This window comes from Nycticebus coucang, chromosome 4 (genome assembly GCF_027406575.1).
Source record: "Nycticebus coucang isolate mNycCou1 chromosome 4, mNycCou1.pri, whole genome shotgun sequence".
Classification (NCBI taxonomy): Eukaryota; Metazoa; Chordata; class Mammalia; order Primates; family Lorisidae; genus Nycticebus; species Nycticebus coucang.
In genome coordinates, this window is record NC_069783.1 from 107,974,589 (window position 1) to 107,986,759 (window position 12,171).

The following is a 12,171-nucleotide window of genomic DNA, read 5'->3' on the forward strand; positions in this document are numbered from 1 at the left end:
CTAAACCCATGGGAGGCTGACTCAGGACTGCTAACAACGTCCTCTCTGGTCTGGAGTGACAAGCGGAAGCAAGTGCCGGCCTTGATCCTAGAGTCAGAAGTCGCCTCAAAGAACTAAAAGTAGACCGACCATTTGGTCCGGCAATCCCACTACAGAGAATCTATCTAAAGAAAAATGTTTATCAAAAAGACACTGCACTTGAAAGTATACAGTAGCACAATTGATAATTGGAAAGAGGTGGGATCAACCCAAGTGCCCATCAATTCACAGTGGATTATTAAAGTTTGGTATCGGGTATACTGTGGAGTACTACTCAGCCGTAAAATGGATGAATTAAGGCCTTTTGCTGCAATTTGCTTGGAACTAGAGACCATTATCCTAAATGAAATATCTAAAGAATGGAAAAACAAACACCACATGCACCGTGAACTTGCACTGATGAGCACTCGTGTGGGCAAAGGAACGTAACACACTGGAATCAAGCAGGAGGGAGGGGAGAAGGAGAGGAGTGAAAACCTACCTCCAGGGTAAAATGGACACTCTGGGTAATGGGCACACAGCTACAACTCAAGCATTACGAAAGCAATCCATGTAACCAAAAACATTTGTACCCCCTTAATACTTTGAAACAATTTTAAAAAGAACAACAATAACCAAAAAAAATGAAAACAAAACAAGTCACCTTCCATCTGCCCTCCTGGGAGCCTGCCCTCATGGAGTGCCCTATGTACCAGGCCAGATTATAATCCTCACTCACTAAATGCAGATGTCATATGCTGGTAGGAAATTACCCTGCTCCCCCACTCCGGAGGAGTGTAGAGTAGGCCTATGTGATGTTTAAAAAACAAAGAGTTCTGAAAATCGGCTGAATTATCTTCATTTATAAATCAGTAGTATCACATAAAAATTGGGTTTCCAGTCTCTCTTCAAAATCGGTGAGTGCAGCGAGGCAGACTGTGGGTGCAAGGTGTGGGTATGTGACCAGGCAACCTCGTCCCCACCCCCAACACACCTGTGTGACCTCCAGACACCTGAGCCGCTGCAGCCCGGCACATGCCTGGCTCTTGTTTTCTGTCCCTCCATGCCTCATTCCTTGCCCAGGTGTATTTATATTTGCTAGTCCCTGAAGATCTTGCTGCTACAGCTTGGACCAATCAACGTGGTGATATAGTCCCTGCTGATGCCTTAATCTCGGACCTTCTTGGGACTTGTATATCTGAATAGAGGCTTCTAGAGATTGTGTCCACCCTGAGCCAGCTCTGTGAGTCTGTAACAGGCAGCCAGGAGGGTTCACGATGCCCCCAGTTCTGCCATACACGTGGCACCTCGCCCCACACTCGGATGCAGGACGTGGAATCTCCCACTGGAGCATGGACAGACGTGGACCCACCCCTGACACAGCACCAGGAAGGGGGAAGGCAGCAGGGGGAGGGAGGGTTCAGTTACCAGAACAACTGCCTCACGAACACGGCCATGGAGTAGGAGCTGTGGTCTCAGGGGAAAAGTCACATTTCTGCGCCTTTCATTGGTTTAGTTTTCATGATAGTCAATTTTGTGTGTCCAGGGGGCTGGGCCCAGAGAAGCCAGACAGCTGATGAAACACCATTTCCCAGTGTGCCTGTGTAGAAACTTCTGGAAGAGATGATATTTAGACTAAGGGAGATGCACCTTCAGCAATGTGGGCGGGTACCATCTCATCCATCCAGAACAAAGGCGGGGGAAGAGGAAACTATCACTTTCTTCTTGAGTTACGACAGACAGCCATTCTCTCCTGCACTGGGACATCAGAGTTCCTGGTTCTTGGGCCTTCGTCCTCGGACTGAGTTAAACACCAGCTTTCCTGAGTCTCCAGCTTGCAGATGGCAGGGCCTCTCAGCCTCCATAATCACGTGAGCAACTGCTACAGTAAATGCCCTCCCATACAAACATACATATAGATGGGCGCTCTCTCTCTTTTTTTCTTTTTTTTTGCAGTTTTTGGCAGGGGCTGGGCTTGAACCCGCCACCTCTGGCATATGGGGCCAGCGCCCTACTCCTTTGAGCCACAGGTGCTGCCCAGATGGGTTCTGTTTCTTTGGAGAAACCTGATGATAGTTTTTACAAAAGGGTCACAAAAAAAAATGGATAAAGGATTTCCTTTAATAACCATTCACACACTTCATGCAGATTATATGTAAAATTAGTTTTTCACTTTGAAAAATAGGTTAAAAGTGGTATTAAATGTACAGAGTAACATGTTAAACTTTACCTGTGGTGTCAAGATTCTTTAGATTCTCAACTGGGAGAATAAAAACAAGTCCAGAACTACTAATTCCAGATCTGGCTTGACGGCACGCTGCAACCTTTTTACTTTTCCAAGGCTGATGCTGTGACATCGATGTTCCTTCTTAATAAAAGCAATGCTGGTTCTCACACATATCTGAATATATATATATACATTTAAAATTACTCTTGCCAACACCAGTAACCTACAAGCAGCTAACTGCACCTGAGTTCCTTAGTAAGCGCAATATAACCACAGTTCCTGACTATGCATATTTGTTGTAAAGTCATCACGCCCACCCAGGGCTGGGTAAAGTCTGATTGAATTATAAGGAAAACCAAACCAAACCATGTGTGACATCCATGTCTAGCGCACTTCTCTAAGTGTGTTAAAAAAACCCAGCCTCCTCCCGTCGGAAAGCAGAAGAGTTCTGATTTTTTTTTTTAAACATCCTTTGTGAAAATAACCTGAAAATGTTGGAATCAGAACAAGTCTGCACCTGAACCCCATCGCGTGCCTCTAAGTTGGGTCTGATGACATATACGAAGCTGGTAACTAGCACAGAGGACCTGAATGTGCCAAAGACATGACATCTATTTGCAAATATTAAAAGGAATATCTTCAAGAGGCCTTATAAAATCAGGATAGCCAAACTGCTTTCGTTCTTCTGTTCTGCCTAATATATCCATTATAAGAGATTGCTATTAGACCCTCACTGGTAAAGTTATAGTGCTTTTTTTTTTGATGCTCTGAAATTGAGCTATAAAATAAATGGACATTGCATTTGGAGAAATGAAAAGAAAACCCATTTTGCCAGAGTGAGATAATATTCTCTGACCTGAAGCTTGGATATAGCTGATTTTGAGTGCACCAGAATATGGTTAAAAAGTAATAAGCCTTTGTTTGGAGAAGCCACTAGTAACTACTAAAAACTGCATATCCTGATATTGGTTTGGCTTTCAGGTCTTGCTATCAAAAGAAAGGACATTAGTACTACCTACGCCTGCCTTCTGTACATAATAAAAGATAGAGCCCTGGGTCTTAACCTATTTGAGGCTGCCTCCTAGGCCAGCCAAGACATTCATGGGGTAGTACCTGGAGGTGCCTGGCTACGTGCAATCCCTACCATGAATCCATGAGCTTGGCTTTCATCTCTGTGCTGGAGTTCATTTGCAACTTTGTGGTAAGTGTATAGTGAAAAGAGTGACCTCATAGTCATGTGGGAAAGGGAAAGCTATTTTGGATTAAACATCTGCTATAGGAAATTTAAAACACTAAATTTTCAAATATTCAACTTGTAATTTTTAAGCATCACTGCCTGTATTTCTGAATAAAATATGTGCCTTAATAAAGATGGTATAAGTAGAACCTAATTTTTAAATCTACAGACTTAAAGAATGAAGATTAGGCCTAAGATTTTTCCTTCCTACGGCCTCAGTAAAAGGCAGAGGGGTGACAGTTTCCCCCCTTCTGGGCAATGCAGGGCCTCTACTGAACTCTGACCACATACTGTGTGTATGCCTGCTGGGAGAGTGGGGAGCCAAGACCCCATTGTTGGCAAAGGAAAGCACCCCAGAAAAAGTGAAAAACTAAAAAGTAGGCCGAGTGAGTGGGAACAAAGAAAAGTGAGCTAGTTCACATTTAAGCTAGCCATTGCTAGCAAGCTTCCTGCCTTTTCTGAAATTCTAGACTGTTGGGGATACAGCTTACAAACACCCTGCTGGGTCTGTGAGTACTCTGAGGAGAATAATGGCCATAGAAGAGATTATGGCAACTCCTAGAAAAGATACGTCTTCTAGGGCATTTCCTGCCCATTAAACAGGCAAAGCAGATATCCATTGTGGAGATTTGCATTTGCTTGGGGCAGAGACCAAGGGAGTAGCTCAAGCTCTGAGATATGGGCAGAAGAGTTTGTATCCCTTATTGCAGAGGAAAATCCTCTGTGGTGGTGATGGGAGGAAAATGCCTCCCTCCCACAGAGAAGTGGGGAGCTTAACACCTCAGTAGAAATCTGTGTGTGTGACCTCAAGCAGGAAGGTCTCCCAATACAAAGCTCAGATTTCTGAAGGCTACCCTTAAGATTAACTATAATAACAATAGGAGCTGATATGATCAATCCAATAAACTGCTGATGTCTTTGTTCCCTCCCTCAACTTACCCTCTGGGCAAATAGACTTCAATAAAATCAGAGTGGAGCAAACACTCTGGGCCATTGCTGGAATCCCACCGGGCCAGGGACCCCTGAGCTCCCACTTTTAATTCTACTCTGTCTTTGTCTTTCTTTACTGTCACTTCTAACTATATTTCTTCAGTCAATCGCCAACAGTTTACACAGGTCTCAGCAGACCCTGCTCTTGGGGAGGAACCCCGACACACACCTGCAATCCCAGCTACATTTAGAGTTATAATTAGCTCCACTTGTCTAGAAGAGAAAATGGGGCTTAGAAACACAGGCAACTCAGTCCAGGTTGCATACTTTTGCTGGGTCACCAAGGGGGTCAAATGCACGCAGACACCTGAGGGTGCATCCGCAGAACCTCCTTACCTGGGGCAACGCCTTCACGTACTCCTGGGAAGTCATCCACACAGGGGTGCTCCAGACGCACCAGGTAAACAACTGGGCCCACTGTCAGCCGCACAGACCTCTGTTTTACTTTCAGGTATATGCGTGGGCTTCTCCCTTTGCTCACTTACTCTGCCCATTCTGTGCATTTGTTTTCAGGGATTCAACACGATCACATATACGGGCATCCTCGAAAAGCCGAAAGAAGTTCTACAAATATAAGGCAGCATTTGAAGAGAGCCCATTTAAGAAATCAGAAACCTGAATATTTAAGAAGCGAAGCAACTTGCTGAGCCCTGAATAGCAACTCGGGGGCAGAATCAGCAACAGAACTTGATGCACCTATTTCTTGCAACTTCTTAGGTTTCTTCCAGTGGCACAAAAAGGTGGACAGGCTCCCTGTGGGCTCCTATTGACCGTGACAGGAGCACCGGGGGAACACAAAGACGATGGACATCTTAAATGCAGGTGAAAACTACTCAGACGAGGCGCAGGAAGGGAAATAACTTCTCTTTACCTGAGGATCTGAAAACAACAGCCCCGTCACTCCGTGCTTCACCACGGCAGCGTTCCCGGGGATGTTCCTCGCCAACACCGGGACTTCCAAATCCATGGCCTGAGGGAGAGGGGAGAAAGAAGACGGGGGGCGGTGAGCGTAAGCCCTTCTGTGGCAGGACCAGGACCCATGTGTGGAATCACTCCTTGGGTTAACTGGACCTCAGGTGCTTCACACACACAAAAACCTCACCAAAATCACATCCCAATCACCACTGCATTTTCAAAATACAACTGAATTTTAGTCACTTTACTGTCTCTGAAAGCTCCAGAACACTGAATACTGTAAGAGTTTGATGTAATTATTGCCAGGTTACAAAGAAAGCCCTCTCTGCCAATGTTCCTTTGCTGCTTCTTCACTGACTTACGGAGTATACATGTTTAATTACCATCATCATTTTCTCTGGTGAGTAATTTTCTTCCAGCACAGGCAGAGTGAGTACCAGGAGGACCAGTGTGTCTCTCTGGCACGCAGACAAAAGCAAGCAGGAACTTGGGTTGTCCTTCTGATTATTCATGAAGCTGGTCTCCTTTCTCAAAGGCCTGGGGGTCAGGACGCAAAGTCCCACTCACAGCTGGGCAGTGAGGCCACAAGAGGGTGCCCAGAGAGACAAGGTGCAGGGCTGGCCTCACCTGCCTGGTCCAAAGCACACAGGAGCCGGCTTCATGCATCCTGCTGCCCACAGGGGATGGTTTCGCAGTTTCAAAGAATAATGGTTGTAATAGACTGTAACACACTAAATTTAAAAATTTAGAATCGGAAAATCATCCCTCAGTAACTTCCTGCTATAATGACAGATTCGGGGGGTGGGGGAATCACCCGAGTTCTTGTGGATCCTGATCAAGTTCCCTGGGTAAAAGATTGGTGGGAAATAGGATCCAGATGCTCCCCAATGTATGATGGTTCACTTAGGACTTTTCACCTTGATGATGCTGTAAATGATTCTCACTCCGTAGAAACCACACGTTGTGCACCCAGATCACCTCCCATTCTTATTTTCAGTCCAGTGTTCAACAAATTACACAGTAGTCAACACTTTGTTGTAAATTAGGCTTTGTGTTAGATGGTTTTGCCCATTTGGAGACTAATGTGAGTATTCCGAGCATGTTTAAAGAAGGCAGGGCTATACTAGGATGGTCTGTAGTCAGATGTATTAAATGCATTTAGAATTACAATATTTTCAACTTATGATGGGTTTATTGGGGTGTAACCTTACTATATGTTGAAAGGCATCTATATTCACAAATCCCAAAATACCACCTCACAGATGACTTATCAGTTACAAAGGAGAAGTGTCTTTACAAAGGAGAAATCTGTGGCCGAGATCCGGAAGGTTGAAACCATGTTATTCCCGAGCAGATGCAGTGGGAGTTACACACATCACCGGCATGGGATTCTAGAGAGTGATCTAAATCCAGTCGTGAGGACCTGCACCAGGCAGATCCAGGGCCTGGTGTGTCCCGAGAACAAGTGACTAGGGCTCTTCCCAGCACTCAATATGTTGAAGCAAAGGGGATCTAGATGGGAGAAGATTAACGCTACCCAGAGCTAAATGCTATGCATGAATGGTACATGGCCTCTGGCAGTAAATTTGGTAGCTTTATCATAAGGCCACGTTTTAGCTGCATAGAACTAGTACTCTGATTTGCATATTATGGACTGCCCTCAATAGGGGATAGGTAAGGTTCAAAGGACAAGCAAGTTCTCTTCTTTGCAACCAAATAAGTTTCTCCTATAATGTAAAGCTGTACAGCTTGTGGCTGTTTTTTTGTCTAAAGCAACATCATTCCCCTCCCACCATGTTGCTCTTCTGACTCTAAAAAACTCGCTGTTTCTTCCACCAGATTCTCCCCCCACAAATCGTACTGTGACCAGCTTTTCTCATCGTTTAGGTCTCAGCTCACATGCCACATTCTTGTCGTGTTAGTTTTGTTAGGGGCTATGGTAACAAAGCATCAGAGGCTAAAATTATTCAATGAAAGTTCATCTCTCAGTCCTGGAGGCCGGAAGTCTGAGACCAAGGTGTCTGCAAGGTGGGTCCTTCTGAGGCCTGTAAGGGGCAGGTCTGTTCCAGGCCTCTCGGGCGGGGAGGTGGCCATTTCTTCTCTGTGCCGCTTCCCTCTCCACACATCTGTGTCTGCGTCTGAATTTCCACCTTATAGGGACACCCATCGTACTGGGTCAGGGCCCACACTCACAATCTCATTTTGTCTCCAAATACGTTCACATTCTGAGATACTGAGCATTAGGGCACCAATACGTGAACTTGGGGAGGGGACACAGTTCAGCCCAAAGGTCCCACCACCACATCCCTGGCCACTTTTCAGACTTGGGCCCTGCCATGCCCTGCTGCCTTACCAAGTTCGACAGTTAACCCATTGGCTTGTTTCCTGTGTCTTTCTCAGCCCTTTTGTCTGTGCCCGACAAGGACATCAGCACATAACAAGGCCTTTAGGCATCTGTCCCGCGCTGCCTCCTGAGCCCGTGCCAGCCAGCAGCAGGTGCACAGTACACTGTGAATCCATTCACCCATCAAGTACCTACTGTGTGGGCAGTGGGGGTGGATTGGGGGGGCCCTGCCTTCAGGGAAAAACCACAGCTCAGCAGAAAAGCTGCAACATTCCCTGGGGCGCTGCACTGTGAAATTGGTGGAGAGTACAGAGAGGAACGTGGAAACCCAGCATTGTACATTTACAGAAGACTAACAAAATGTGCCTTTCCCAAAAGCAGCACCTTAAGAAGACACTCCCAGGACACAACAATGGTGTGAAGCTGCCTTGATGAGAAGGAGGCTGTCACTGGTGTGCACGAGACAGTGACGGGGAGTGAGCGCCCCCACAGGGGACACACCCTGTGACTCAGCAGGGACAGAGACGTGTCGGTGAGTCACAGACTCGGAACAGAGAGCAGTTCAGACCTGGCGTCAGCACTCGATGCTGGGACTAGGACAAGTGAAATGTCAGAACAAAAGACGTGTCTAGCACCTGCCTGTATTTGAACTCAACTTACTTGATCCATTTTTTCAAAGATTTTAACTGGCAAGTAAAACTGTATATATTTACAGTGTACAGCAGAGGTTTTAATACATGTGTGCATTGTGAAACGGCTAAATCAAGATCATTATCACACGCCTTACTTCATACTTTTCTTTTTGTGGCAAGAACACTTAAATCCCTCTCAGCAGTTTCCCAGGGTACCACACATTGTTAACTATAGTTGCTGTGATGTACAATAGCACAATCTTCAGGTGGGGGGAAGTGGGTACCTGTCTTTGTACTTATAGTTTTAAGCTTCAAGGTAATTCTGCTGCATGTCCAAGGCTGAAAACCACCCCATCTAGATTTCTTGCAGAAAGGTTAGCTTGTATTTCTTTTTTTTTTTCCCTTTAAAAAAAATTTCAGATTAATATGACAGCACAGATGTTTAGGTTACATTGTTTTCAATTCTAAGGTAAAGTTCAAGTTGCAGTTAAGCCCTTCACCCAGAGGGTGGGCTGACACCCTCACATTGTGCACATCAGGTGAGGTGGTTATCTTGCATTTCAATGGCCTGGACTATGTCCAGTCAAGTGACCATGACCGTTGTGTGTCACAGAGATGGTGCCGGCCTGGATGTGCCCCAGACATACAAGCATGGAGCACAAGGACCTCACATCATCAGGGTCAGGGTGTTTCTCAGCGGGACTGCCAGTGGCATTCTGGGTACAATCCTTTGATGCAAAGGACCGTCACCTTGAACGATACTCCACCTCCCTGTAGCTGCCTCCCCCCCCCCAAAGCCCCAAATAAATGCCAGTAGCATCTTCCAAATTATTATTTTTTTTTTTTTTTGCATCTTCCAAATTATAACAGCCCAGAAAATCCTTCACCTTCCCTCGTGGGTAGGGCATGGTACTGCCATGCACGTACACACATACTCTGGAAGTAGTCAAGGTCAAAACGACACTTAATCACATTGTCTTTTTTTCTTTTTAAATTTTTTTTTTATTGTTGGGGATTGAGGGTACAAGAAAGCTGGTTACACGGATTGCATTTGTTAGGTCAAGTCCCTCTTATAATTGTGTCTTGACCCCAAAAGGTGTGTCACACACAGAGACCCCACCCCCTCCCTCCTTCTCTCTCTCTCTGCTCTCCCCTTCCCCCAACCCCCCACTGTGTATGAGGTCATCAAGTGTCCTCATACGAGAACTGAATACATAGGATTCATGCTTCTCCATTCTTGTGATACTTTACTAAGAATAATGTCTTCCACTTCCATCCAGGTTAATACAAAGGCTGTTAAAGTCTCCAACTTTTTTAATGGCTGAATAGTATTCCGTGGTGTACATATACCTCAGCTTGTTAATCCATTCCTGGGTTGGTGGGCATTTAGGCTGTTTCCACATTTTGGCGATTGTAAATTGAGCTGCAATAAACAGTCTAGTGCAAGTGTCCTTATGATAAAAGAATTTTTTTCCTTCTGGGTAAGATGCCCAGTAATGGGATTGCAGGATCAAATGGGAGGTCTAGCTTGAGCTGAGGGTTCTCCATACTTCCTTCCAGAAAGGTTGTACTAGTTTGCAGTCCCACCAGCAGTGTAAAAGTATTCCCTTCTCTCCACATCCGTGCCAGCATCTGCAGTTTTGAGATTTTGTGATGTGGGCCATTCTCACTGGGGTTAGATGATATCTCAGGGTGGTTTTGATTTGCATTTCTCTAATAATTAGGGATGATGAACATTTTTTCATGTGTTTGTTAGCCATTCGTCTGTCTTCTTTAGAGAAGGTTCTGTTCATGTCTCTTGCCCACTGATATATGGGATTGTTGGCTTTTTCCATGTGGATTAATTTGAGTTCTCTATAGATCCTAGTTATCAAGCTTTTGTGTGATTCAAAATATGCAAATATCCTTTCCCATTGTGTAGGTTGTCTCTTTGCTTTGGTTGTTGTCTCCTTAGCTGTACAGAAGCTTTTCAGTTTAATGAAGTCCCATTTGTTTATTTTTGTTGTTGTTGCAATTGCCATGGCAGTCTTCTTCATGAAGTCTTTTCCCAAGCCAATATCTTCCAGTGTTTTTCCTATGCTTTCTTTGAGGATTTTTATCATTTCATGCCTTCAATTTAGGTCTTTTATCCATCTGGAATTAATTTTTTGTGAGTGGAGAAAGGTGCGGGTCCAGTTTCAGTCTTTTACATTGGATGCCCTCACCTGGTTCTCTCATCACTAGGGTCACAGCTGGAAGCTGAGGCCAAGAATCACCTTCCTGTTTTTTTCTTTTTTTTAGAAGATGGCCCTTTGATTTTCCTTGGCTGTGTGTGTGTGTGTGTGTGTGTGTGTGTGTGTGTGTGTGTGTGTGTTCTGCAGGAAGGAGAAAATCCTAATTAGGCAGAATGGGATAAGAAATAATTATTTATGTTCTTTTCACATAATTCTCTGCATGTTTCAACTCCATAACAAGCTTAAAATTTGAAACAACCAATTCGTTGAAGGGACTTTCACCCTGCTGCCCACACATCAGATAAAGTTTACTTTTTGGTGTTTTTCTGCAAGAAATGTATTTCAGCAAAGGAGATTTATATATGCTTCCGTGGGAAAATATAGCTCATTCTGAAAGGTCACAAGATCACTTCCTTCAGGAGTGATAGGCGTGTACTGCATGATTAACCACTTTGGTTATTTGAATTGATTCTAATGAAATGCACCCTCACCACTCCTCTAAAATCAGTTTCATTCAAAACCCTTCGCCCAAAGGTTATTTTGGAGTTTTCAAAAGGAACACAACATCAACATTTTAAGGCAGTCAGAATTGCTAACAGCTGCCTTTGCTTTGAAGTGAATGAGGTTTGACAACGATTCATCTGCGGGAAACGGGCTGTGTGTGCTGGTGATGAAGTCATCCCCATTCCACTTTACCTTTCCTCAAGAAGTTAAAAAAAAAAAGTACATTTACATACAAGGAGCAATTCAGCAATACTTCACATACTGGTGCCAGAAGAATGTACATTTTTAAAGCGAATATGAGGAATAAAATGATCGTAGTTGAAAGGTGATTTGAAAGCGCAGTGGAGATTAATACTAATCGCTAAGCCGGATGGAGGTATTGACATCTGGCAGAAGATGAATGTGTCACAAACTGGCTCCATAGGCTGTGCTGCTTTGAAAGCATCGGACCCCTTTGCAGGTGTGGGTGTACAGCTTCCAGCAACCCTCCTGTGTCTTTTGTCTTAGGCGTTTGGGGGTTTTTGCTTTTTAAAATGATGCCAAATTACAAGAAAACATTAGGCACCCGGCATCAGCAATTTTTTTAATTTCCGGAGAGAACTTTTGTGCCTACTTTACCATGTTCTATGGAAAGCTAAAGTTCTCAAATTGTACCTTTGGTCAGTAACATCAGGACATCCAATTGGCATCCAAAAGAGATACCTGGATATTACAAGTATTTGTGATACAGTAACAGCATCGATTTAAGTAGACACAGAAATAAGAGATCCATGTATTGAAAAGAACATATGAAAGCTGATTCAAAGACCTCAGGAACCAGTGGCCAATCATTTTCCCTTCCAAGGGCAGGATCCATCCCCTGCTTGTTAACCAATGCTCCCCACGTGCCGTGTACAATGTGTGTGCTGAGTGTACCATGCTTGCAGTACTAGGGGCTGTTTTTTAAATTTTTCTTTTTTTTTTTTGAGACAGAGTTTCACTCTGTACCCCAGGCCAGGCTGGAATGCATTGGCCTCAGCCTAGCTCACAGCAATTTCAAACTCCCTGGCTCAAGTGATCCTGCTGTGTTGGCCTCCCAAGTAGCTGGGACT

The 12,171-nt window shown here is 44.6% G+C and overlaps 1 protein-coding gene across 7 annotated transcripts in view; it reads right to left on the reverse strand.

The window, feature by feature from the left end:
* GLT1D1 (glycosyltransferase 1 domain containing 1) overlaps nucleotides 1-12,171 on the reverse strand; it is a 101,697-nt gene that overhangs the window by 14,814 nt on the left and 74,712 nt on the right. For 6 of the 7 annotated variants that reach the window (XM_053589560.1, XM_053589559.1, XM_053589556.1 and 3 more), the window contains one exon: nucleotides 5,344-5,442. In XM_053589560.1, the coding sequence (XP_053445535.1) occupies nucleotides 5,344-5,442 (99 nt within the window). Of the gene's footprint in view, nucleotides 1-4,808; nucleotides 5,037-5,343; nucleotides 5,443-12,171 lie in introns of all 7 variants that reach the window. The other variant, XR_008379691.1, reaches the window with a different exon arrangement.